Raw genomic sequence first — 27,802 nt, forward strand, 5'->3', positions numbered from 1 at the left:
GTCAGATATTAACAATTCCATGTTAATTTGATTACTGTATTAATATACCATGGTGTTTACATGCTACTTCAAAGAATACCACAGAAATATCACGGCACAAATCTAAAATGCTCAAAGCATGTGTGTTGAGAGCCTCACCTCTGCGGATGTGCTGCTCTCGGCTTTATCCGTGACGTAGTTCAGGTCGTAAAACTCCTCGTGACCCTCGGCCACGCTCTCAGTCGCCGGACTCACCGGCTCGGCCGCGTCTCCTTCCTCCACCTCACACCTGACACACAGAGACCGATTCAGAGAGCTCAAAACACTTACTTTGAGAAGAGAACGCAAACCGTGTGTGGCCAGATGTTACCGTCTCACTTGTCCCACCATTGACACTTTAGCAGACTCCAGGTTTCTGATCTGCCCGCTTTTTACACTGCAAAAAGAATTGTTAGAGAAAACAATGTCTGAATACGTAGTATATATGTTTCTTGAACAGCAAATCATCATATTAGAATGATTTCTGAAGGATCATGTGACACTGAAGACAGGAGTAAAGATGCTGAAAATTCAACTTTGATCACAGGAATAAATTACACTCTACTATATATTCACATAGAAAACAGATATTTTAAATTGTAAAAATATTTCACAATTTTTACTATATTTTTGATCACATAAATGCTGCCTTGGTGAGCAGAAATGTTAAAAAAATCTAACAGACCATGCTGTGATTTTGCTAAGTAGGACATGTTCAGTTCTTGTTGGGGCTTGAACAACATTCTCATCAACATTTTAGTGTTAGTTATTGGTTTGGTTTACAGTTAGCAGGGTTGGGATTTAGGTGTCTGTTTCCAAACCAAGAGCATGACGTCTTATAATCGTCACTCCTAAAAGAAAGTGAATATTTTGTGATGTTTTGTTCAGCAGGAATCTGGATCTGGATTAAATGGACCTGGACTAAATTTCTCAAACAGTTTGTATAAGTTCTGCCATGTGTCTGAGCTGTAGTCGTGTGTGTGTTTTCAGCACAGAGCAGATGAGAGTCGTTCTAATAATAAGCGATATCTGGACATTGACCTCCATTCAATGGCGTGATCGATGGATTTGAAGGATTTGGGTCGTCCTCTCAGGAAGTTCTGCATGCTGTGCAAGACGTCCATCGCACTGCCTGCGTAAGAGAACACAAACCACACAATCAATAATGCCACTCAGATCTCTGACCTAAATCAGAGCTAAATCCTTGATCTAAATAATAGAAATAAGAGCGGACCCAACACTGAGCCCTGTGGAACACCGTGAGGAACTGAGACGGGCTCTGATTGAGCTTTCTTGATCTGGACAAACTGTTTTAACATGAAAACCGATGGAGCGCATTATCAGCTATTCCAATACTAGACGATCGATAAAAAATACTGAATGATTAATAGTGTCAAAGGCAGCACTAATACCTAGAAGAATAAAAATAGAAGGCCAGAGTCGGCTGCAAGGAGAAGATCATTTGTGATTTTAACAAGAGCTGTTTCAGTACTATGTTTATAGCACAGTACTAATGAAAATTTACCCTGGTGTGCATAAGCTTTTGCACATATAGGCACTAAAGGTCTTGTTATTATAATACAGCTACAGTAGTTTGGTGTTATTCACCACTAAAAACTAATTTAAAAAAATAAAAATAAAAAATAAATTAAAAAAAAATAAATAAATTGCACATTTTAATACTTATTAATTTTTTTATTATTATTTATCTGGTTTATTATTATTTATATATTTAATATTTATTATTTTTGTATATATATTTCTTGTTCATTTATACATTTAATATTATTATTATTATTATTATTATATTAACAGTGATCCTGCTTTGTTTTGCTGAAAATTTAGACCAGCATTGAATCCTTCATAGATAAGGCAATCCAGAATTAATTGATAAGTTTGGCTAATAATGTAATAACTATTTTTATTAGCTAAATAAAATGTTCTATTTCACTTAATATTTCTGTGTGCTTTCTATTTTGGTTTATTTTTGAGTGTAGAGTTTTTTTTAATTCTAACATTTTAATACTAAATCATATTTGCTTTATTTTCATTTTTATTTTTATTTATATATATATATATATATATATATATATATATATATATATATATAACATTTATTTTCAATTTGTTAATTTCATTAGTTAATTTTATTCATTTGTATATTTGTCTATTGATTTATCATTCATTATTATTATTTTGCAGTAATAAGAGTAACTATCATATAATATGGTATATAAACCTTATAATAATTATTTTGGCAGAAACGTATTACCATGGTAAAATATTGTATATGGAAAAGCTAAAGCCTGTACAGATGTTGTTCGTATGAACAGATTCTCCAGTGATACTCACCCTCCACCACGTCGATGGCCACCAGCCCGACCACAGAGGGCAGCAGAGTTCCACTGGCCGCGTGCACCGCGATGGCTCCGCCCACATTGTGACCCACAAGGATAATAGGGGGCGGGATCTCTCCGTATGTAGCTCGCACCACATTGGCTACATCTCTGTGAGTGAAGGAGGGGATTGGTTAGAATTTACACAAGATTTGAATACTACAGCCTCTTAATGATATCTGTCTGTGTGTGTGTGTGTGTGTGTGTGTGTGTGTGTGTGTGTGTGTGTGTGTGTGTGTGTGTGTGTGTGTGTGTGTTACCTGGACATGGTTTGCGTGGAAAGGTCGTCCGCGTGCTTGACTTGCGTTGCACCTGTTTGTGATGATATTACTCAGATCACTGCACACGAGTACTAACATTAACCCAAAGCTAGAATTATGACCTCACCGTGACCCCTGAGATCCATGGCCAGAACCCGACAAGTGACCCGACTGGTCATCGCTGCCTGTCGAGAGAAACTTCACTTCATGTGATCTTGATTTAGGCTGTTCTAAACCAACATATAGTTTACATGATAAGTGTGTGTGTGTGTGTGTGTGTGTGTGTGTACCGTAAACACTGCCCAGGACAGGGCCGAATGTCCTCCTCCGTGAAGCAGAACCAGCAGTGGACCGTCCTGACCGCTCTTATACACACGAAACACGTACACACACCTCAGTCAAGGAATAATAATCATACACACATCTGTCATTATACACACACACACACACACACACACACTGTGACGGCTCCTGTCAAATCAAACTCTCAAGGGTGAAGTGAAGGATATATCCTTAGTTTCTCCTGACCCGATAACCACATCATCCATCATTTCGAAGTATTCGCTCCAGGACACGGGTGAGTAATCTCTCTTAGTGCTCACGCCATGACTGAAACACAGACAGAAGGAGGTTTGAGAGAAATATTCACCTCTCTGCTGACATGACAGATCCATTTCAGTCTGAGACGGTTTCCAGTCAAATCAAGACAGTCTTCATTCAAAATGAATCTCAATACTGAACTTTTAGTGTGAATAGTGTGAGATTTTGCTGTTCTTTTGAACTTTCTGTTCATCGAAGAATCCTGAAAACAAATTTTTCCACAAAAATATGAGCAGCACAACTGTTTTCAACATTGATAATAATCATAAATGTTTCTTGAGCAGCAAATCATCATATTAGATGATTTCTGAAGGATCATGTGACACTGAAGACTGGAGTAATGATGCTGAAAATTCAGCTTTGATCACTGGATATAAATTACAATTTACTATATATTCACATAGAAAACAGCTCATTACATTCTAATAATATTTCACAATTTTTACTGTATTTTTGATCAAATAAATTTTTTTTTAAAAAACATAATTTTGAGCAGCAGTGTAAGTCAAGCTTCACTGTTACTGAAGTATAAAGTGTGTAGCTCATCCTGCAACATTCGTTTTCCAGGCTTGAATATTCTTCAAATCATATGCATGTTACTTTATTAATCAATTAGGCTTATAAACGCTAATAAACGATTAAAGGAATTGTCTATCCAATCCGAAAGCTTTAATAAACAGGATCACGTGAAATTCCAGCGGTTCAGATGGTGTTGCTTTTTCAGCTTCGATTTGATTTTAAAATAGTTTTTGAGTTCATTGAGGGTTTTTAAGCATTTAGCACAATCATTAAACCCTTGCTGATCCAAGCTGCTTATTTCTATCTTTAGTTAGAGTCAAAAGAAATGTTGTCAGATGCTTGTCTGAGAAGTAAACAAACACAGATGAGTTAGTATTTGTTGTAAAGTAGGAGTATAGAGCTAAAAAAAAGGACATTCTATTAATAACATATTGAATATTTGACAATAAATTAGATATATTTTTCATATTACATTCTATTGGAATAAGATATTGAATATTCAATATTAAATAAGTGACTTTAAGACTGCTTTATCAAAGAACTGAGTTCACTTTGACAACCGAAAATTGTCCAAATACACCTTGAATTTTCATTTTTAGCATAATTTTTGTATTATAATTTCCTAACAAATATCTTTTGGTCTAATGTTTTGTATTAAAAAAAGTAATTTTGCTCTTTCTTTCCAAAATGACTCTTGCATTTTATCATTCCTGGTCATGAAGAGCCACTTTCCTGCAGAGTAAATTAAATGCACTTAAATCAACTTTTTTTTTTTTTGTGCTTTTTTTTGGGGTTTAATTATAAATTTTAACCAGGTGTGTCGGATCATGGTTGGAACTAAACTCTGCAGGAACATTTTTAAGTGTGACTTAGATATAGTTTTGGGTCACTGTAGCAGTTTTGAAGGTAAAGCAGGTGAATCTTACTTCTCTGTGTCGAAGCTTTCCTCCCACATGCTGTCGGTGGCTGTGGCGTCCGTGTCGACGGAAGGGTCCGAGCTCAGGTGCGAGGAGCGACTCTCAGCGGACGGACGCTCGGAGGCCATGAGAGAGACTGATGGACGGAGAGAGAGAGACAGAGTGAACACATGAACAAACTCACAGAGCTAAAGAGGACTGCGGCTCAACACTCGAACAAAGAGCACACAGATGGAGCGGACAGCTGCCTCAGAGCCACGCTGTGATTGGACCAGAGCACTCACAGTCAGGTGTTTTTGTGCCATAGATTGTGTTTGATGTATCAAATGATTCTCCTAAGCTGTAGTTTAAACTATTTGACGCATAACAAACAGAAACTTCTGCTTTTCAGATGTTTCTCCAAACTGTGCATCAAAAGTCACTGATCTCAAACATTCTTCCAGGATCATTTGATCTGCTCTTATGACTCTTTAAGGACTATTATATTGATCTACTGACTCATTCGTGTCTGTTTTTATTTGAGAGAATCAATGCAAAAAAAAATGTAAATAAATAATACTTACAGATGACTACAATATGCCAAATAATAAAATAATGCTAAATATAGCTGCAAGCAGCAATTACGGGGTCAAGCCGAATAAGGGCAGAAAGGATCTGTGATCATGAGGTTAGGATAAAGCTGTTTAAATGACCTCAGTTAAAGCACTTATAACATAATAACATGGTTTATAGCTTCTGAGCAGTCATGCCTGTGATGACATGAAGTTTTGTGTCAATACACTTTTGCAAAGTGTAAAGTCGCATATCCATTTTGGATACATTTTTCAACGCAGTATAAAACAACAGTAGGGTCTATCAAAAGTCTTTTAATAACATTTTGTCTGTAGATGCTACATTCCAAATTTCGTACAAATCAGACACATTTTGTAGGAGAAAATTGAAAAAGTAGGTTTTGAATAAAATTCAATATGGCGGACAATAAGTATAGCAGAATATGGCAAATTTCGGCATAAGCCAACAAATCTAATGATGTAAGTTAAATAATATGTTGAATTTTTCATATATTATACGCATTTTCATTACCTAAAACTGACCTAAAACTTTACAGGTCCTCTTAGAACATTAGCCTCAATGAATCATACTGAGTTTCGTAACAATACGTTCATGCGTTCATAAAACACAGCATTTTATGACAAAATTCAAAATGGCCAATGCGAAAATGGCCGACCAAAGAAAATTGGAAATCGTTCAACTCTACATGCCAACTTCATGATTTTAGGACAAGGCATTCAAAAATTATAAGCAAAAATAGCCGTTTTTCCTATCTCGGCACCAGTAGGTGGCGCTGTGACGATACTGTGCATGTACCCTCAAGTCATGCCTGTAATGACATATACCAAGTTTGGTGTCAATACACCAAATCATTGCGAAGATACAGCATCAAATCCATTTTTGCGTGCTCGCCATCAAATTCATTGACGCGCTATATGAGATTGGATTGGCCGATCAAAAATCTTTTAATAACTTTTTGCCTGGAGTGTGAGTAGATACTACATACCAAATTTCATGCAAATTGGACAATGCTCTAGGAGGAGTTTGAAAAAGTATGTTTGGAAATTTGAGTATGGAATTTTTTAATGAAAAATGTGTAGGAACTTATATATATATACACACTGGGCGGCATTATGTGGAGTCAATGCATGACATAGAATATACATTCATTATGCTTTATTACATCTCCAGAAATATGGAAATCGTTCAACTCGGCATGCCATCTTCAAGATTTTAGGACAAGGCATTCAAAAGTAAGCAAAAATAGCCATTTTCCTATCTCGGCACCTGTAGGTGGCGCTGTGACGATACTGTGCATGTACCCTCAAGTCATGCCTATAATGACATATACCAATTTTGGTGTCAATACACCAAATCATTGCGAAGATACAACATCAAATCCATTTTTGCATGCTCGCCATCAAATTCGTTGACGCGCTATATGAGATTGGATTGGCCGATCAAAAATCTTTTAATAACTTTTTGCCTGGAGTGTGAGTAGATGTTACATACCAAATTTCATGCAAATTGGACAATGCTCTAGGAGGAGTTTGAAAAAGTATGTTTGGAAATTTGAGTATGGAATTTTTAAATGGAAAATGTGTAGGAACTTTATATATATATATATTTATCCACACATTGGGCGGCATCATGTGGAGTCAATGCATGACATAGAATATACATTCATTATGCTTTATGACATCTGCAGAAATATACAAACTAGTGTTCAGCTCAGGTGCTGCTGACAGTCATTGGTGGTTACTAGGCAGCCGAATCCCTGCTATTGTACCAGCAACAACTTTGACAGATAAAGTAGATTTAATGAGATCTGAACAAACTGTTAAGCTGCAGAATAGAGTTAGCTGCTTTTTCAAATGCCAAAGTGTGTATGGATTTGTATGGTTATGGTTTGAAAAAGGAGAGAGTTAAGCATTTGTTAAGGCTACTATGACAATCCATTATCCTGTTACAGTCATAGTTAGTGGTGTTTGATGATCATAATATTTATTTGCTATATAGTCATAATTACTTAAGACTTTCAGAGATTTGGGCAATTAAAATAATATATGACAATTTATTTAGAATAGGTTGCAAATTGTGAATGTGAATAAATGGCACTTTTAGGTAATTTATAACGTTTCTTTTTCATATATTACAGTCTATTAATAGATATTGAATATGCGATATTTAGATATTTTTGTTCACAGAATTAAAATCGGTCTAAAGCGTTAAGTGTTTAACATGCAGATGCATTTAATATGTTTACATATTAAGAACATCATGCAATTGCTTTCTGGTGAATTCCCAGCTGAACGGAAAGAAAGCCTGGCGATCCAACGCTCACAACTGTAAAATAGCAGTTGATGTTTTGGAAAAATGAGACCCACATCAAAGTAAATCAATAAGGGACCTGTATTCCGCGCGTCATCATCCTCTGCTTCTCTTGCAGCTCGAGTGCGCGCCCGCGCGTGCGCGTATCGGATGCAGAACGCAGCGTCGTCATTTATTCAAGCATGAGAGGGAAAAACGCTCCACAGTTTCAGCATCCGCACGGACGGAGGTTCATTCAGAAGAGAGCACACACCGTGGACATCGTTTTGATCAATTTGGGAGGCATTAAATAGTGAGTAGAATTGTGCGTATAATATTTATTCAAGAAATCGTGTTTGTGGTCCATTTGTTTACTTTATTAAGCGACATATAAAGCGATAGTGTTTACTTGTGTTATGGTCTTGTGTTGTGTCTAGCCATGGGCGTCGATAATCTCTTTACATTTACTACTATTACCCATCATATCTCAAATATTATACATACACACGCATCTGTGTACATTAGAATCACGCGTTAAATAGTTTGAACACATTCGAATCGAATTAAATGTTACATTATTAATGTAGACGGAGAATAAAACTGACATCAAATCTAATAGGAGAATAAATTATTTGTATTAACAGCCTAGTCATGCTGGTCTGTATTTTAGGTTTTTTGAAACTTCCTTCTTAAACTGGCTTAAGATTGCTTCTAAAAACATTTTCAATAGCCCAAACTGATTGCATTTGTGAAATAGATGGAATTCAAAACCTGCTTTAATTGGTTCTGTATGTGTTTCCTTTCATAAAAATAATGCAAAACAATGTTTCAATGCATACAATTATTCTAACATGCAGTAAGAACATTTGGTTTAATTACCAAAATGCAACTGGAATATCTTCAATTTAACAATAAGTTCATTCAATAACAAAAAAAATGCTAGATAATTTTAAAATGTAGAGGCCTTAAATGTACAGTCATTACATCAGGAATGCACTTACAGTACATAACCGAATTGACTTAAAATCAATAAATCCAGTAATTTCCATCTATCTAATGTTTATTCAAAAGTTTGATCAATGAAGATATGACACAGATGGGCCTCTTAATGATTGGTTCCTCTCTCGTTCTGTTTATCCTGTTCTATGTTGATGAATTGGAAATGCTTCTGCACATTTTAATGTACCATGAAAATAATTGGTTACGTATGGCAATGCTCTTAAAACAATTCATTACACTTGTTCCCATAAGGATATTCATTTGGATTGGTTTCATGGAATCCCGACCTGCTTTCCTTCATCCGCCCAGAAATGATGAGCCCAAGGCATGCTGGGATTCTGAGTCCAAGCCCTCAGGACAGCACAGAAAAGGAAACATCTCTCCTGGAACCAGGATAAGACTTAGAGAGAATCATGGGATTGAAGTAGAAGCTAGAGAGCAAGAGGAGAGATCCAACTCCAGGGAATCCACTGGCAATGTAAAAACACTAAAACACACAGCATTAGCTACCGCTGCCATTCCAGCCGCAGAACCCCTCCCTGCGTCCACAGCTGTGTCACGAATACCCACCATGCACTCAGCTACGACCAAGCAGGTCACTGCGAGAACAGTCAACACAACTGCTATGACTAAAATAGCATCAAATCAACCAACCAAAGCAACTGCATCTGGAGTGGAGGTCTTAAGTTTATCCAGTCAACCTCAACCCAGTGGGCCAAAACTGAGATCCCCAAATGCAAGCCATGAGAAAAAGCTACAAGCGAAAACATTTCCCAAAAACATCCAAAAGACAGCCTCAGCTTCTCATATCATGGGCTCCGCAGACTCCCCACAAAAGACACTTCAAAAAACAGCTTCTGCTTCCCAGATTTCCTCTACTGACTCTCCCAAAAGTCTCAACCGAATGTCTCTCTCACACATTCCTCGAGCCACTTCCAGCCCCAAACTTAAACTACCCCACCCTACATCTCTCAAAATGGACAAAACTGAGCGGAATAGAAGAGTTACGGCCAAAGAGGGACCGCTATCGACCTCTCCGAAAGATAAAATGATTGACACGGTGGTGGAGAGCAAACTGCAACTGGGGGCGAAAACAGCAGGAGAGAGTCCTCAGGGACGCCAGGAGCAAGAGATAAAGAGCAGGATTGAGAGAGAAGGAGAAACGCTAGGAGATGAAAGAGAGGACACTGTCCTTCAGGAAAGAGACCTCACCGTGATTTGCTCAATAGGGTGCAAACAAACCTCCTCGCTGTCATCGAAACAAGCAACAGACACCTCTACTGAACAGCTGAAAGAGCCTGAAGACAAGACTGATGCAAATGTCAGGACCCAAGAGAAACATTCAGGGAATAGTCAGAGACAGAAGGGAAAAGAGGAGGAGAGACAGACAGGAGAGAGAAAGGATGAAGCTGAGATTAAGAAGGACAAAATGGCAACTGAGGTCAAGAAGGATACAGTGATGGATGAAAAGAATAAGATTCTGACATCCAAGCAACTGAATGATTGCTTGACAATTGAAGGTTTCCCAGTAACCGAAACAAAGGATGTATCACTGCAGGCAGATCTGCATCCGGTGTATGTTGACGTTGAGGTCCAGGCGGTCATGGAGGTCTGCAGCAGATCAACAGACATGAGTCCGGACCGTGACTCTCAACCCCGTCAATTGGACCCTGAGGTTAACCTCAACCCTAAAGTTGGCCTACACAATGATTTCAACCCCGATAGACCAATGGGAGCCAAGCCTAGATTTCTAGGTCCACCTCCTTACAAATCTCCCAATAGCCAGAAACCTCTTCAACATGTGTGTCAAATAGAGATCGAACTTTGTAGCCAGTCGCCGCAAACTCTTGGTTCGGTTCCGCCGAAAGTCACTGTCAGTGAATTTGACGCAACTTGTCAACTTTCACCCAGGGTGCCGGACAAGACCTCCGAAGGCTCCTTAAAGCCGCTAGACTCTGGGAGAACAGGAGAAGTGGACGGAGAAAAGGAGGAGAATGGTGCACCTCAGCAGATCATCTGGGATGAGCAGGGAATGACGTGGGAAGTGTATGGAGCGTCGCTGGATATGGAGTCACTGGGATTTGCTATCCAGAACCACCTGCAGTGCAAGATCCGTGAACACGAGCGCCGCATCGGCACACTCCGGAAGTCCATATGCCTCTCAGAACAATCGCACGGAAAGGGCAGGACAGGAAAGAGGAAGAGCAATGTCTTCAGATCACTGTTCGCTGGATCTAATTGCTGCTCGAAACCACAACCCAAAGAGGATCTGCCAAAGTGATTTATTTTTCAGTAACACTTTATTTCCACTTTAGACATTCTTCTAACTATGAGTAACTTTGCAACTACATGTTAACTAGCAGTCATTAGATAGGTAGACTGTCTCCTTAATATCTGCTAACACTATTTTAATGGTCCCCCAACAGACCACCTACTGACTATCAGTAACTTTGCAACTACATGTCAACTTATTCTACTAACTTGGCTTGTTGCGACAGTCATGTTACCGGTGTTCAGCCGCAATACCGGTTACATCACTTGCCAACCACAGCACTGGCTCCCATCGTTGTTTTTATTTTTTATAGTAAATAAAAATCATTTAGTTCAGTTAGAGAACAGACACTATAATTAAAAACTGAATGTGTCTGCGCAATGCAGTGTGAGCCGAATGAGAGTCCCAGCACAGATCAGCAGCAGGAGTCAGATTTCATTTATCACAAGAGTGAGGAGCTGACTGACAAGACAATAGCGGAAGATTTGGTTTCAAAGCGAAATGTAAAAGTGCCTATTTGGCAAAATTTTGGATTTAAACCCAATGCTAATGACAACCTGCAAAAGATTAGTTGTGTTTTTCTAGTTGTTGTGTTTATCATTAAGAATAACGCTGAACCCGCCATTCAAGCAAATGCCGCCCCGAATTCATAAAAAAATGGGAACCCCCCACTGGTGTTGTCACGTGTCCATTAATCGGTGGGAAAATTTCCTTACTGTTACATCTCTACTACTAACCCTAACTCTAACCTAGTCTACTAACGAGAGTTAGTTGACATGTAGCTGCAAATTAATGAGAGTTAGTTGACATGTAGTTGCAAAGTTAGTGGAGTGTTTAAAGTGGTTTACCAAAGTGTAACCAATTTATATGTAAATGTATTTTATAAAAGGAGAATGTATAGCAGACTTAAAAATGTCAAAAAATATGTAGCCAATTGTTTCTTCACAAACTGGAAGGTCTTGAAATTACTTCTTGTCAATGGCCGAGTCCCAAATGGTGAACTTCATGTCTCATGGCCTACGCATGTCTATGAAGTGCATGAGACTGTAGAGTGTCCCATTTGTCATTTTATGATTCAGAAAGCGTCACTTTTTCCTGCACTGATGCAGACTGGTTCTTGGTTCTGGAAGGTTATTAAATGTCTCTTAAAGGTGCTTTCGAGGGAACGCCTCCCAAAACTCGTGCACGAGTATTGGAACATGAGTGTTTGTTTACCACCGGCATTCGCTGTGTCGTGTTAGTGGATTCATTATGTCAGGCTCACCACAGGTAACTCATAATCTGCAGTTGTTACTCCTGTAACAACTCCTGTTACTCCTGATGATCGCGTAAACGATTGGCTGATGTTTTTAAGGCCCTACCTCGTGCACAGATGATGTATATTAATATTATTCCTTTCAGTGCACCTAATATATAGTCTTTTATCAGTTAGTAAAGACAGTTTCAAGTAATATTGCAAAAATGTATAAAACAAAACATCCTCTGTAGCACCTTTAAAGTGATAGTTCGCTCAAAAAAAGAACAGTCTATCATCATTTACTCACCCTCGTGTTGTTCTAAACCTTGCATGACTTTCTTTAGACTTTCAGAAGAAGATATTTTGATGAACGAACCTTGGGAACAAAACAACATTGGACCACAATGCCTTCTGTACTGTCAAAACAGCACCGAGACGTGTGTTACACAGAAGAATGAATCTTGTATAGTTTTGGATGGACATGAGTGCGAGTATTTAATTTTGGGGTCAAGTATCCCTTTAAGACTCATTCTCTGCCCCAACAAAGACCAATTTCTAGACTTTGTTTTGGATCAGCATGTTCACATACTTTGTGTTTGTTGGGAAATATCAGTTGTGTTTCCCAACATTTTAAAGCCAACATCCAACATTAGAATATTTGAAATGTTGGTATTTGTTGAAGTGATGTGAACTAGCATTTAGACTTGAGTTAATGTGTTCACTTAAAAATTAATCGACAGGTGAATTGTTCACTTATGTAACTTTATTGAAAGTTCAATGATGTTTCTTTTTTCAATTTTGTACAGGAAAAATTGTCTATTCACAGTATTAACTTGTGTAAAACTGAATGTCACTGTATATTTAGCTAAACGTTTTTAAAAAACAACTTTTTATCACTTTTCTTTGGTCTTTTTAATAGAAAAATCTACTTTGTAGGTTTAATCTGTCTCAGAACTGGTTTAAAAACTGGTTTCTGTATTTTAGGAACATTGAATGTTTTCTCAGAACAGTTAATGACTGTCTAAATCACACTAAGTCACTTTGTACTCACCTGTATAACTTCAAGCACTGGTAGTTGTAGTCAATGCTGGTAGATGTTAATCTCATTGAAAAAGGATGACTTTCAGTTGCTTTATCACTGCAAAAAGCCCATTAGAGAGACATGATGCTGGGCTATAGAGCACTTTAATGGAATAAAACAATGCTTGTGATGTTCTATATGATGTGATCTGTGTCTGATGTTAAACTCCTGGGTTTTGTTTTCTGAGCACTGTGATTGGTGTATGATCTCATGTTATTTTTACCAAGGTACCAGGACTTGACTGAATGAGGTCTTTGTGTTTTTCCATCAGAGCTCTAAGTGATGTCTACTGAATATTTTATCTTTTCCGTGTGAGGGAGCAAGACGTAGATATAGACTTGAATTGAGTTATCTTTGTTCTAAATGATGTCTGAATTGAGTCCAGCTTTAAATATTTCAGTCGGGCCAGTGGTGCAGGGTTGATATTGTTTCTGCAGCACTCAGAGTAAATCAAACACACATACATTTACCTGAGTCCTGTGTTCGGTCGACATTATGGACCCTATGGAGCATCTGCCCTACTTACTTCATAGAAATGAACTGTGCAGTAAATGGTGTGATAGCTCTCTTTCATATCTCTGTTTTGCTCTCTTTATAGATGTATAACACAAACTCAATTCAGACTTTGATTTGTAGAATTTCAGTTCAAGGTGTGTAGTGTTTCTCTTTTTTTCTTCAGAAATTTCAGGTTTGAAAATCTCCCAATGACTTAGATTGATAGAATATTCAACACACAAAATACACTATATTGCCAAAAGTTTTGGGACGCCTGCCTTTACGTGCACATGAACTTTAATGACATCCCATTCTTAATCCGTAGGGTTTAATATGGAATTGGAACACACTTTGCAGCTATTACAGCCTCAAATTGTTTATGGGAGTTTTTGACCATTCTTCTAGAAGCGCATTTGTGAGGTCAGGCAGTGATGTTAGACGAGATGGCCTGGCTCACAGTCTCCGCGCTAATTAATCCCAAAGGTGTTCTGTCGGGTTGAGGTCAGGACTCTGTGCAGGCCAGTCAAGTTCTCTTGCTCATCCAGGTTTTTATGGACGTTGCTTTGTGCAATGGTGCGCAGTCATGTTGGAACAGGAAGGGGCCATCCCCAAACTGTTTCCACAAAGTTGGAGCATGAAATTGTCCAAAATGTCTTGGTACGCTGAGGCATTAAGAGTTCCTTTCACTGGAACTAAGGGTTCAAGCCCAACCCCTGAAAAACAACCCCACACCATAATCCTCCTCCACCAAACTTCACACTTGGCACAATGCATTCAGGCAAATACCGTTCTCCTGGCAACCGCCAAACCCAGACTTGTCCATCAGATTGCCAGACAGAGAAGCGTGATTGGTCACTCCAGAGAACTGGAGTCTCCACTGCTCTAGAGTCCAGTGACGGCGTGTTTTACACCTCTGCATCTGATGCATTGCATTGCACTTGGTGATGTAAGGCTTGGATGCAGCTGCTCAGCCATGGAAACCCATTCCATGAAGCTCTCTACGCACTTTTCTTGAGCTAATCTGAAGGCCACACGAAGTTTGGAGGTCTGTAGCTATTGACTCTGCGGAAAGTTGGCGACTTCTGCACACTGTGAGCCTCAGCATGCGCTGACCCCGCTCTGTGATTTTACATGGCCTACCACTTCATGGCTGAGTTGCTGTTGTTCCCAATTGCTTCCCAGTTGACCGTGGAATATTTAGTAGTGAGGAAATTTCATGAATGGAGTTGCACAGGTGCAACCTATCACAGTACCACGCTTGAATTCACTGAGCTCCTGAGAGCGACCCATTCTTTCACAAATGTTTGTAGAAGCATCTGCATGCCTAGTGTTTGATTTTATACACCTGTGGCCATGGAAGTGATTGGAACACCTGAATTCAGTGATTTGGAGGGGTGTCCCAATACTTTTGGCAATATAGTGTATCTTTGTTAATATTTGCATACTTTATTTTAATTGCCCTTCCTTGCAAATGCAAATTTAACCATTCATTGTTGTTTTTTATGGAATTGCCTACAATTTACTGTATACTGTGCAGTATTGTATTATTAGTATGCTCAGTATGTACTGTAATAGGCATAAACTAAACCTTAACACTATTTATTGGCCTCCATGCAAGTGCTGCTGTTTCCTTAAGAAAATGTTACAGTCTCCTCTCGAATGAGTTATTTATAGTGTATTAAAATCTCTATGTTTTGAGTACTTGCTGATCTTTTATTCAGGACTTCTGCTGTGTTTACAGCGGAAACATGCTGTGATCCATCTGTGTGTGTGTGTGTGTATGAGAGAAAGAGGCCAAACACACACAGTGTTAATGCCAATTGCAATTACCCTAATGCATGTTTAAATCAACTATATTTGGGAGTGTAACACATTTTAGTTCATTTTCTTTGTTCCACAGAGGCATTTTATCTTAATAATCATAATAATTCTGGTGGGGATGCATGTTCTCAAATCTTATCATCTTGTCGGGATCCACAAAATAACATTAATAACATCCTTTGATTTGAGGAATTAATTTATAAAAATAAAAGAATAAACGAATCAGAGTCAGCATGAGAATGTGGACGGTGGCGCGCATAACCTCACACACCCCCTCATCTGATTGGACGAGCGGAGGGTTAGAGGCGGCCTGTGATTGGAAAATCTGTGTTTTGGAATGTGATGAAGAAGCGCATAGAATTTGGTTTCGAAGGGCGGGGCTTAGCAGCTCGGACGTTGCCTCTGATTGGTCAGGTAGAATGAAAATAAATAATTATTTATTAACTGTTCATTCTCCACTGTATAATTCCCATTCAATGGCTATCAAAGTGTCTTTGTATCATTATTCCGGTATTAATTATTATCCAGACCGCGTCTGAAGCAGAACGTGTCACTTGATATATGTTACGTTTCTCAGCGCTGCTCAGGATCGATCAATCACAGTCGTTTGTGTTTATAATCAGAATTATTTCAAACTCAGTTTGTAAACATTGCCGCGTACTTTCATTATTAGCTCACGTTCGAATAATTTTAAATTAATCGATTTAATCGTTTATAGATTTTAGAGTACAAATGTCTCTTTCTACTAACAAAAAAATATCCGTAGATTTAAATGCGGTTTAAAGGATGATTCGCCCTTTGAGCCGCCAACGCCCCCTAGAGCACGACTAGTGTATCTCTCCTCTGAACTAGTGTTGGTGTTTGTTGACACACCTCTGTCTCTCACTCCAGCTGGACAAGAGACCGAGCCTAGCGCACTTTTTTGGGACGGACAATAACTTTGTCAACTAAATGATAAACCTGCATTTTTGACGCAGGTAAGTTTCTGTGAATCGTTTTCATGAGATTTGCGTTTGTAACTGATGTGCTTTTTGACGAAAACTGGTATGAAAAATTATTTTTTACTGAAGAAACAGCGTTATATCATCGTTGGGACTGATAATTAGACAGTAAATCTGTGTGTGTTTCAGTAAAAAACGATTAAAAAATACATTTTCAGTTCATCTTCCAAATAAGACTATTAATAAAGTTTAATACATTATAATAATAAAGCTTTTAAAATAAGGTTTGCTTTCATGAATACTACTATTTATAATACAATGTTTATTTATATGCACACACATATATACTGTATATAAACTTATTTTTATGAAAGGTGCTCTGTCATTTCTTAAATAGTTTTACAAGCATAAAGTTCATTTTAAAAAGTTAAGATTTAATGATCTATTTAAATATGTATTAACTTCCCTAGTGAAAATAAAAATAGTAAAATGTATTTGAAATACATTTATTTCATGCTAAGTATACTAAAAAATATATATTTACATATTATGTACTTAATAAAAATACCCTGCAATTGCACTGTTAGTACACTAAACTGTTATGCTTAAAGTCTGCTCAATTGGAACAACTAATTTTGTACTTAATGTTCTTTAATTGTGCAGAAGTAGTGCTGAGGTCCAACTAAACATATACTGAAGTATATCTGATTGTGATAAAGTGGAACTATTGCAAGTATACTTTAGGCACACTTTAAATATCTTGCATTGAAAGACCGATATTATTCAAATATCATGCAATCCTCATCAATATTGACATTAAAACACATTTTAGGCCTAATATTAAGAAATGTGCATTGTGCACAAGTAGTACTCCAAATAAAGTTTAATCATAATTTTTTTATCAGTATGTCTAAAGCGATATGTCAGTAAATATGTTAATAGATTTAAAGTGTATTTAGTATGACATAAATGTATTTTAAATATATTACTTTTTTACTAGGGTTGTTTGCAAAGTATTGTTGTATATAAAGTTAAACTTTAAAAAAGTTTATAAAAGTTTAAAAGCACAAATTTATCATGAATCAACAGTACAATACATTTAAAATCACCAAAAGCAAAAACATATTAATATTTTAAACAATATTATATAAAGATAAGATGTGCTTTTTACATAACTGCTGAGAGTGGTTTAAATCAAGCGTATGCATTATGAAATATTCATGTGATGATGCAACATCAATGTCAGAGTCAACGTCACATGACCCAGTGATGTCACTTGTGCTGGCATGTGTTTGTTTTGACATGAAACACACGTCTCAGAAAGGTCAGCAGTGACACACAGCGGAATCACGTGAACTTGACCTGAAGAGGTCACTAAGGGTCATCCTGGTCAACATGCACTTTGAGAAGCGGCTTTCTCCTTCAAATGCACAACTTAATGTTTGGTTACCTGATAGATGCATTGACTTTTTTGGAGGACGTGGTAGACCTCACATCTTACAGGTCCCAGGTTCAATTCAATTCAAGTCTATTTGTGTAGCGGTTTTCACAATACATATTGCTTCAAAGCAGCTTTACAGAAAATGCTTGTTTCAGTGTTATGATTTAGGAAGTATTCTGTTATCAGCCAGAGGTGACTGTGTCATATGGCAGTGATGTACAGCTGTGATGTTATGTGGTTAACTTCATGCAGCAGTTACAGCTTGTGCTCAGTATGATTACAGTATAAGGATAATATCACAATATTGCCATCATTGAAATCTTCGCAATGTCTACGTCATCTGAAAACGTTGCAAAAGGTTTGGGGTTTGTTTTGAGTTTTCAAACACCACTAACTATAACTTTAATTGGTAACACTACTATAAGGTCTCAATACTTAAAGGAATAGTTCACCTAAAAATGAAAATTATCCCATAATTTACTCACCCTCAAGCCATCCTAGGTGTATATGACTATCTTCTTTCAGACAAACACAGTTGGAGTTATATTAAAAATATACTGGCTCTTCCAAGCTTTATAATGGGGGCCGAGATTTTGAAGCCCAAAAAAAGCGCATCCATCCATCATAAAAGTAATCCATAGGGGGTTAATAAAGACCTTCTGAAGCAAAGTGATGCATTTTTGTAAGAAAAATATCCATATTTAAAGTTTTATAAACTATAATCACTAATGAATATATCATAAACTAACAGCGAACAGTTATATTTTTATTAACTGAAGTTAAAGATTAATTATAACAAATGTATTCACTAGTGGGACCCTATTGTAAAGTTTTATTAATAACATTAAAAGGGACCTATTATACCCCTTTTTACAAGATGTAACTCTGGTGTCTCCAGAATGTGTCTGTGAAGTTTCAGCTCAAAATCCCCCACAGATCATTTATTATAGCTTGACAAATTTGCCCCTATTTGGGTGTGAGCAAAAACACGCCGCTTTTGTGTTTGTCCCTTTAAATGCAAATGAGCTGCTGCTCCCCGCTCCCTTTCCAGAAGAAGGTGGAGCTTTAACAGCTCAACAACAACAAAGCTGGAGAATCTCACGCAGCCAAAATGAGGATTGTCAGTAACGGTGTTCAGCCTTACATTGTTCAAACCGGAGTCGACACTGATGGAGAGACTCAGGAAGAAGTTACAACTTTTAGAATGAAACTGGACGTTTCTGAATGGTTAGTGGATAAATTGATGTAGTTGCTGTGGAGTTGATTCAACTCATCGATTAGCTTGTGCCATCATGTTCATCTTTTGTGCAAATCCAGTGTTGAATTGACCCTCGTTTGTGAAGCAGTCCGGCGTAAAATGACGGCATGACAACAACACTCTACTACAACCACTCTTCCTCTTCTCTAAAGCAGCCCAGCATGGCCCCGCCCCCTTTGTTGTGTGTTCTTGGGGGTGGGGTTTATGTAAATTTTAGGGGTTTGTGATGTCACCAACCCGGGAAGAAGCTTGTTGTATGTGGCGACCAGGGCGGGCGAGAGCCGTGAGGGAACGGCGCGAGGCCGGTGGCGCGAGAGTTAACGAGCTACACCTGGGAGGCGCACCGGCCTTGAGTCTCTCACGGAGGAGCTCCGGGAGCATAAAAGGAGGAGCGACGACCGTGGAGGACGAGAGAGGACCAGGCCTGGACTTTATGTTATGTTTTATTATGTTTGTGTGGCCGGCAGACGTCCACGAGGGTCTGTCGGCATTACTTTCGTTTTGTTCTTTGCTTATTTTGAATTAAACTTTTGTTGAACGTTCGCCGGTTCCCGCCTCCTTCTTCCCACATCTACTGACCTCGTTACATTGTAATTCCAGCCATTTGTTGTAGTCCTTAAAAAGCAATTTCTGTAAAAGAAAATATCTCTCTTTGCATTGAACTTTGAGCGTCATAACTTTGCAGATGTTGTTTATGTTCAAACAGCAACATTACACACTAACTAAAGTTAAAAAAGTGAAATCATAATCAACCACAAATTTTAACAGATAAAACTTTTGATTTTAATAATGTATTAGTAAATGCTGAAATTAATAATAACAATAAGTTTAATAAATGCTTTAGAAGTATTTTTCATGCTAAGTGAAACTAAGTGCTGTCAAATTGATTAATCGCGATTAATCGCATCTAACATAAAAGTTTGTAAATATATGTGTGCGGATGTATATATATATATACACACACATATCATATATTTACTAACTTTTATGTTAGGTGCGATTAATCACGATTAATCGATTTGACAGCACTAAATGAAACCTTGTTGTAAAGTGTTACCCTTTAATTTTGATCACAGGAGTCCCATCTGAAGTGTGCTGAGGAACAGAAGCCTCAATGTCCGTCTCGGCCGTCTCGTTGTCCCGTCTGCTCCGATGCAGCCTGCCCGCGGTGGGCCGGAGTGTGAATGCAAACACTCATCCAGCCAGGTGCGTGTGCGCACGGGAGACGACCATTCCTGGAGTCCGATGGAACAGCACACGTTTGGACGTGGACGGAAGTGGACGTCCAGCCACGTGGGATTCCTTTGGGATTTGGGATAACCGGATAGAGGAACCCATCCTGTTGCCGCCCAGCATCCGCTATGGAACCCCCATCCCACACATCAGTCTGTCCAAGGTGGGCTGCGCCTCCCACATCGGCCGTCGGCGTGACAACGAGGACCGTTACCAAGTGAGCAAGCTCACATATAACGTACTGTACTTCGCTCTGTTTGACGGGCACGGAGGACCACAGGCCGCCGATTTCTGTCACAAGCACATGGAGCAGCACATCAGGTACACCATATGGTGACCTGCAGTTCAGTTACACTTATTTAACCCTTAAAATTCTAGTTACGTTCATTATGTTCCAGGAGAAACTGACCCTCACTGAAAAGGTAGGCTTTGAAACAGTTTTCACTTAGAAATTGCTAGTAAATTTCACAAATAATTACAAAGAAATGGCAAGTAGCACATTGAATTAAATAGGAAATTTTGAGGTAGAAAGAATGAAATTGTATTTCATTGTAAAACTTAATGCAATAATTTTTGTTTTATTTAACTTTGAAATTTTTTTTTTACAGTGATACTATGGAAGCTTGTTTCTGCCATGGAGTAAAAAAATAAAAAACTCTCCCAATTCTCCCAATTGCGAGGACAAAAAGTCAGAATTTTAAGATAAAAAGTCAGAATTGTGAGTTATAAAGTAAATTCTGCAATTCTGACTTTTCTTGCAGTTGCGAGTTTTTATTACGCAATTCTGACTTTATATCTGCAATTCTGACTTTATAATTTGCAATTCTGACTTTATAATTCGCAATTCTGACTTTATATCTGCAATTCTGACTTTATAATTCGCAATTCTGACTTTATATCTCGCAATTCTGACTTTATAATTCGCAATTCTGACTTTATATCTCGCAATTCTGACTTTATAATTCGCAATTCTGACTTTATATCTCGCAATTCTGACTTTATAATTCGCAATTCTGACTTTATAATTCGCAATTCTGACTTTATATCTGCAATTCTGACTTTATAAGTCGCAATTCTGACTTTATATCTCGCAATTCTGACTTTATAAGTCGCAATTCTGACTTTATAATTCGCAATTCTGACTTTATAATTCGCAATTCTGACTTTATATCTGCAATTCTGACTTTATATCTCGCAATAATGACTTTATATCTCGCAATTCTGACTTTATATCTTGCAATTCTGACTTTATATCTCGCAATTCTGACTTTATAAGTCGCAATTCTGACTTTATATCTCGCAATTCTGACTTTATAAGTCGCAATTCTGACTTTATAACTCGCAATTCTGACTTTTTCGCAATTCTGACTTTATATTCGCAATTCTGACTTTATAATTCGCAATTCTGACTTTATATCTTGCAATTCTGACTTTATTCTACTTTATTCGCAATTCTGACTTTATATCTCGCAATTCTGACTTTATATCTTGCAATTCTGACTTTATATCTCGCAATTCTGACTTTTTTCCCTCAAAATTAGCCATTACTTTTTGTATTAAATTAAGGTAAAAACAGTAAACTTTTAACATTAAAACTTCTCCCAAATTATGAAAAAACAAAAAAAACAAAAAACAATGAGAAACGGTCACAAAATATCAAGAAAAACATAACCTGTATTTTTCTAATTGACCCGGAATATAAAATAACCCCATTGTGAATGAAATAGTGAAGATGAAGTTTCTGTGTTTTTTGTAGGGATTGTTTGGAGGTGGAAACAGATTTACAGGCAGTTTTGTCTAAAGCGTTCCTCCAGGTGGACGCGGCTTTGGCTGCAGAGCTGCAGATATACGGCAATGGTGAGAAAAATGATCATTTACTTTTATGCATTTCAAGGTACGCATATTTTATAAGTTCAAACAGATTAATCAGCCACTTTAATAGCATAATATCCTGTAAACATTCATTAAAGTGTGCTTGTGCTTCACTCTTCAGCCTCCCTCATGATGGTTGGCACGACGGCGACGGTGGCGCTGTTAAGAGACGGGATCGAGCTGGTCGTCGGCAGCGTTGGCGACAGTCGAGCTCTGCTGTGCAGGAAGGGCAAAGCACGCAAACTCACTGACGACCACACGCCCGAGAGGAAAGATGAGAAACATAGGTACACACACACACTTCTACAGTCAAACACACTAGCGCTCCAGGAATAACATGTTCTGGTATGTGTAGTGATACCAGATCTCTCTGCGTATTTAACAGGCCTGTGTGCTATTAATAAAAGAGAAGACCCTGCAACTGAATGTACGACTCACATCCATAAGAATCATGCATGCAATGTTACACAAGCATTCATTTGGTTATGTGGATTTTTTGCAGAACAGTTTCTATTAAACTATTAAAGCAAATGTCAATTATTGTAAAGAAAAATACACTTTACAGTCAAAACATGTTTAAATGTTGTAAATATTAAACTATTATATACACACACACATATATATATATATATATATATATATATATATATATATATAATATGTAAATAATATGTGTGTTTGTGTGTAGAATCCGTCAGAGTGGCGGGTTCGTGGCCTGGAATACTGGTCAGGCTAATGTTAACGGTCGGTTAAACTCGTAATTGTGAGAAAAATGTCTGAATTGTGATATATAAATTCGTAATTGTGAGAAAACTCTGAATTGTGAGATATAAACTTGTAATCACGAGAAAATGTCAGAATTGTGAGATATAAACTCGTAATTGCGAGAAAACGTCTGAATTGTGAGATATAAACTCGTAATTGTGAGAAAAATTTCTGAATTGTGAGATATAAACTCGTAATTGTGAGAAAAATGTCAGAATTGTGATATATAAATTCGTAATTGTGAGAAAACTCTGAATTGTGAGATATAAACTTGTAATCACGAGAAAATGTCGGAATTGTGAGATATAAACTCGTAATTGCGAGAAAACGTCTGAATTGTGAGATATAAACTCGTAATTGTGAGAAAACGTCTGAATTGTGAGATATAAACTCGTAATTGTGAGAAAAATTTCTGAATTGTGAGATATAAACTCGTAATTGTGAGAAAAATGTCAGAATTGTGATATATAAATTCGTAATTGTGAGAAAACTCTGAATTGTGAGATATAAACTTGTAATCACGAGAAAATGTCGGAATTGTGAGATATAAACTCGTAATTGTGAGAAAACGTCTGAATTGTGAGATATAAACTCGTAATTGCAGGAAAATGTCAGAGTTATGAGATATAAACTCGTAATTGCAATAAAACGTCCAAATTGTGAGATATAAACTTGTAATTACGAGAAAACTTCCGAATTGTGAGATATAAACTCGTAATTGCGAGAAAACGTTCGAATTGTGAGATATAAACTCGTAATTGCAATAAAACGTCCGAATTGTGAGATATAAACTCGTAATTACGAGAAAACTTCTGAATTGTGAGATATAAACTCGTAATTGTGAGAAAACGTTCGAATTGTGAGATATAAACTCGTAATTACGAGAAAACTTCCGAATTGTGAGATATAAACTTGTAATCACGAGAAAATGTCAGAATTGTGAGATATAAACTCGTAATTGCGAGAAAACGTCTGAATTGTGAGATATAAACTCGTAATTGTGAGAAAAATGTCTGAATTGTGAGATATAAACTCGTAATTGTGAGAAAAATTTCTGAATTGTGAGATATAAACTCGTAATTGTGAGAAAAATGTCAGAATTGTGATATATAAATTCGTAATTGTGAGAAAACTCTGAATTGTGAGATATAAACTTGTAATCACGAGAAAATGTCGGAATTGTGAGATATAAACTCGTAATTGCAAGAAAACGTCTGAATTGTGAGATATAAACTCGTAATTGCGAGAAAACGTCTGAATTGTGAGATATAAACTCGTAATTGTGAGAAAACGTCTGAATTGTGAGATATAAACTCGTAATTGTGAGAAAACGTCTGAATTGTGAGATATAAACTCGTAATTGCAGGAAAATGTCAGAGTTATGAGATTTAAACTCATAATTTTGAGAAAACATCTGAATTATGAGATATAAACTCGTAATTGCAATAAAACGTCCAAATTGTGAGATATAAACTTGTAATTACGAGAAAACTTCCGAATTGTGAGATATAAACTCGTAATTGCGAGAAAACGTTCGAATTGTGAGATATAAACTCGTAATTGCAATAAAACGTCCGAATTGTAAGATATAAACTCGTAATTACGAGAAAACTTCTGAATTGTGAGATATAAACTCGTAATTGCGAGAAAACGTTCGAATTGTGAGATATAAACTCGTAATTACGAGAAAACTTCCGAATTGTAAGATATAAACTCGTAATTGCGAGAAAACATTCGAATTGTGAGATATAAACTCGTAATTGCAATAAAACGTCCGAATTGTGAGATATAAACTCGTAATTACGAGAAAACTTCCGAATTGTGAGATATATAAACTCGTAATTGCGAGAAAACGTCCGAATTGTGAGATATAAACTCGTAATTACGAGAAAACTTCCGAATTGTGAGATATATAAACTCGTAATTGCGAGAAAACGTTAGAATTGTGAGATATAAACTCGTAATTGCGAGAAAACGTTAGAATTGTGAGATATAAACTCGTAATTGCGAGAAAACGTTTGAATCGTGAGATATGAACTCGTAATTACGAGAAAACTTCCGAATCGTGAGATATGAACTCGTAATTACGAGAAAACTTCCGAACCGTGAGATATAAACTCGTAATTACGAGAAAACTTCCGAATCGTGAGATATGAACTCGTAATTACGAGAAAACTTCCGAATTGAGAGATATAAACTCGTAATTGCAAGAAAACGTTCGAATTGTGAGATATAAACTCGTAATTGCGAGAAACGTTCGAATTGTGAGATATAAACTCGTAATTACGAGAAAACTTCCGAACTGTGAGATATAAACTCGTAATTGCAAGAAAACGTTCGAATTGTGAGATATAAACTCGTAATTGCGAGAAAACGTTCGAATTGTGAGATATAAACTCGTAATTACGAGAAAACTTCCGAAATGTGAGATATAAACTCGTAATTGCGAGAAAACGTTCGAATTGTGAGATATAAACTCGTAATTACGAGAAAACTTCCGAACTGTGAGATATAAACTCGTAATTGCAAGAAAACGTTCGAATTGTGAGATATAAACTCGTAATTGCGAGAAAACGTTCGAATTGTGAGATATAAACTCGTAATTACGAGAAAACTTCCGAAATGTGAGATATAAACTCGTAATTGCGAGAAAACGTTCGAATTGTGAGATATAAACTCATAATTACGAGAAAACTTTCGAATTGTGAGATAAAAACTCATAATTGCAGGAAAAAATCTGAAATAATATTTTACAATATCACTGATTTTGCTGTATTTTTGATCAAATAAATGCAGCCTTGGTGAGCAGAAGAGACTTTTTTTAGAATCATTAAAAAACGTACCAACCACAAATGTTTGAAAGGTGCTGTACATTGATATTTTCATCACTGTTTCATGGTACCACCACAATATGTGAATAATATCTGTGTGTGTTTGTGTGTAGAATCCGTCAGAGTGGAGGGTTCGTGGCCTGGAATAGCGTCGGTCAGGCTAACGTTAACGGACGGTTGGCGATGACCCGTAGCATCGGAGACTTTGACTTGAAGAAGAACGGAGTGATTGCAGAACCAGAGACCACTCGAACACTAGTAGGCACTTTCACAATATTTTATAGTCAATTTGATCCATTTAAAATAAAAGTCTGGCTTTTAAAATGTGCATTATAATTGTGCATTTCAAACTGTATTTAACAACTTTTTTTGTTTTAAGAAAAATGGCAAAACAAATCATCAAATGAAACAAAATTTTAGTGGAGGTATTTCAATGCGCAAAACTTGCATCCAATACTCATTCTCTAATATCTGTAGTTACAGCATGCGCACGACTCTTTCCTGGTTCTCACCACCGACGGCATCAACTTCATCATGACCAACCAGGAGATCTGTGACATCATCAACCAGTGCCACGACCCCACAGAGGCGGCAAATGTCATTGCTGAGCAGGTGCAGAATGAGGATGAAATCTTATAGTCTGAGAAAGTAAAATCGGGACACACGATTATTCCTCCATCATTTAAACTTTGTTGCACAATGATTCCTCTATTAAAGTGTGTGTTTGTGTTGTCCAGGCACTGCAGTACGGCTCGGAGGACAACAGCACGCTCATTGTCGTCCCGTTCGGAGCCTGGGGAAAGCATCAGAACGCCGAATACACATACGACATGAGCCGAAACTTTGCCTCCATCGGCCGCTGGTCTTAACGGCGGTCAAAAGATCATCCCAACATGAGGAGAAATGATCCTAATCAACAACTACATCACCAGCAGCCTGTTTCCTGAGAGTAAACAAAAGTCCAAACGTATGAACTTCAGTCGGAAGTGAATTAAAGTGAATGAAACGGGGAGCTGCTCTGATGGCAGCAACTTTATATTCAAAAAATATGGAAGCTTGTTTCTGCCATGAAATAAAAAAATACAAAAGATAATTGCAATGTTTTATCTCACAATTCCGACCATTTTTGAGTTTATGGCCTGGTTTCACAGACAGGGCTTAGCCAGGATTAAGCCTTAGATTAATTAGGGCGTTTAAGTAGCTTTTATAAACATACACTATAAAAACACATTATTGGTGTGCATCTTGAGACAAAACAATGACACTGACATATTTTAAGATCTGTCAGTACAAGTTACTTTCAGTTAAAACAGCTCAAACATGCATTTTAGTCTGGGACTAGCTTAAGCCTTGTCTGTGAAACCGGGGGAAAATCTCAAATTTCAGATTTTAGAGTGCAATTGTTAGTTTGTATCTCACAATTCAGACTTTTTTAATCACAATTACGAGTTTATGTATTTTATGTATAATTCTAAAAGATATAAGTCAGAATTGCAAGAAAAATGTCAGAATTGCGAGATATAAACTCGTAATTGTGAGAAAAAAAGTCTGAATTGTGATATAAATTCGTAATTGCGAGGAAAAAAGTCTGAACTGTGAGATATAAGCTCGTAATTGCGAAAAAACGTCCGAATTGTGAGATATAAACTCGTAATTGTGAGAAAAAAAGTCTGAATTGTGATATAAATTCGTAATTGCTAGAAAAAAGTCTGAACTATGAGATATAAATTCGTAATTGCGAGAAAAAAGTCTGAATTGTGATATAAATTTGTAATTGCGACAAAAAGTCTGAACTGTGAGATATAAACTCGTAATTGCGAGAAAAAAGTCTGAATTGAGATATAAACTCGTAATTGCGAGAAAACTCGTAATTGTGAGAAAAAAGTCTGAATTGTGATATAAATTCGTAATTGCGAGAAAACTCGTAATTGTGAGAAAAAAGTCTGAATTGTGATATAAATTCGTAATTGCGAGGAAAAAAGTC

General features: G+C 37.2%; 4 protein-coding genes across 5 annotated transcripts in view; 2 read left to right on the forward strand and 2 right to left on the reverse strand.

Annotated features, from left to right (window-relative positions):
* Window positions 1-7,784, reverse strand: part of LOC125260310 (protein phosphatase methylesterase 1-like) — a 10,686-nt gene extending 2,902 nt beyond the window's left edge. Inside the window, exons 1-10 of the mRNA XM_048178631.1 lie at window positions 7,673-7,784; window positions 4,720-4,846; window positions 3,184-3,283; window positions 2,965-3,057; window positions 2,802-2,859; window positions 2,675-2,726; window positions 2,371-2,525; window positions 1,060-1,150; window positions 350-415; window positions 139-268 (exon numbers count right to left, since the gene is read on the reverse strand). Of these exons, the coding sequence (XP_048034588.1) occupies window positions 139-268; window positions 350-415; window positions 1,060-1,150; window positions 2,371-2,525; window positions 2,675-2,726; window positions 2,802-2,859; window positions 2,965-3,057; window positions 3,184-3,283; window positions 4,720-4,838 (864 nt within the window). The 5' untranslated portion in view covers window positions 4,839-4,846; window positions 7,673-7,784. The remainder of the gene's footprint in view (window positions 1-138; window positions 269-349; window positions 416-1,059; window positions 1,151-2,370; window positions 2,526-2,674; window positions 2,727-2,801; window positions 2,860-2,964; window positions 3,058-3,183; window positions 3,284-4,719; window positions 4,847-7,672) is intronic.
* LOC125260280 (E3 ubiquitin/ISG15 ligase TRIM25-like) overlaps window positions 1-27,802 on the reverse strand; it is a 673,153-nt gene that overhangs the window by 336,114 nt on the left and 309,237 nt on the right. The gene's annotated exons all lie outside the window — the stretch shown is intronic.
* gprin3a (GPRIN family member 3a) lies at window positions 7,745-12,111 on the forward strand. The gene is made up of 2 exons (XM_048178603.1): window positions 7,745-7,885; window positions 8,824-12,111. The coding sequence occupies exon 2, from the start codon at window positions 8,846-8,848 to the stop codon at window positions 10,850-10,852; it is 2,007 nt and encodes a 668-aa protein (XP_048034560.1). The 5' UTR covers window positions 7,745-7,885; window positions 8,824-8,845; the 3' UTR covers window positions 10,853-12,111.
* Window positions 16,300-26,988, forward strand: ppm1ka (protein phosphatase, Mg2+/Mn2+ dependent 1Ka). Its single transcript, XM_048178632.1, has 7 exons — window positions 16,300-16,454; window positions 20,194-20,671; window positions 22,107-22,207; window positions 22,344-22,509; window positions 25,932-26,076; window positions 26,296-26,430; window positions 26,556-26,988. Exons 2-7 carry the CDS (start codon window positions 20,232-20,234, stop codon window positions 26,685-26,687), a joined length of 1,119 nt encoding a protein of 372 aa, XP_048034589.1. The 5' UTR covers window positions 16,300-16,454; window positions 20,194-20,231; the 3' UTR covers window positions 26,688-26,988.

The sequence above is a fragment of the Megalobrama amblycephala genome, linkage group LG24, assembly GCF_018812025.1.
Source record: "Megalobrama amblycephala isolate DHTTF-2021 linkage group LG24, ASM1881202v1, whole genome shotgun sequence".
In the NCBI taxonomy this organism is placed as follows: Eukaryota; Metazoa; Chordata; class Actinopteri; order Cypriniformes; family Xenocyprididae; genus Megalobrama; species Megalobrama amblycephala.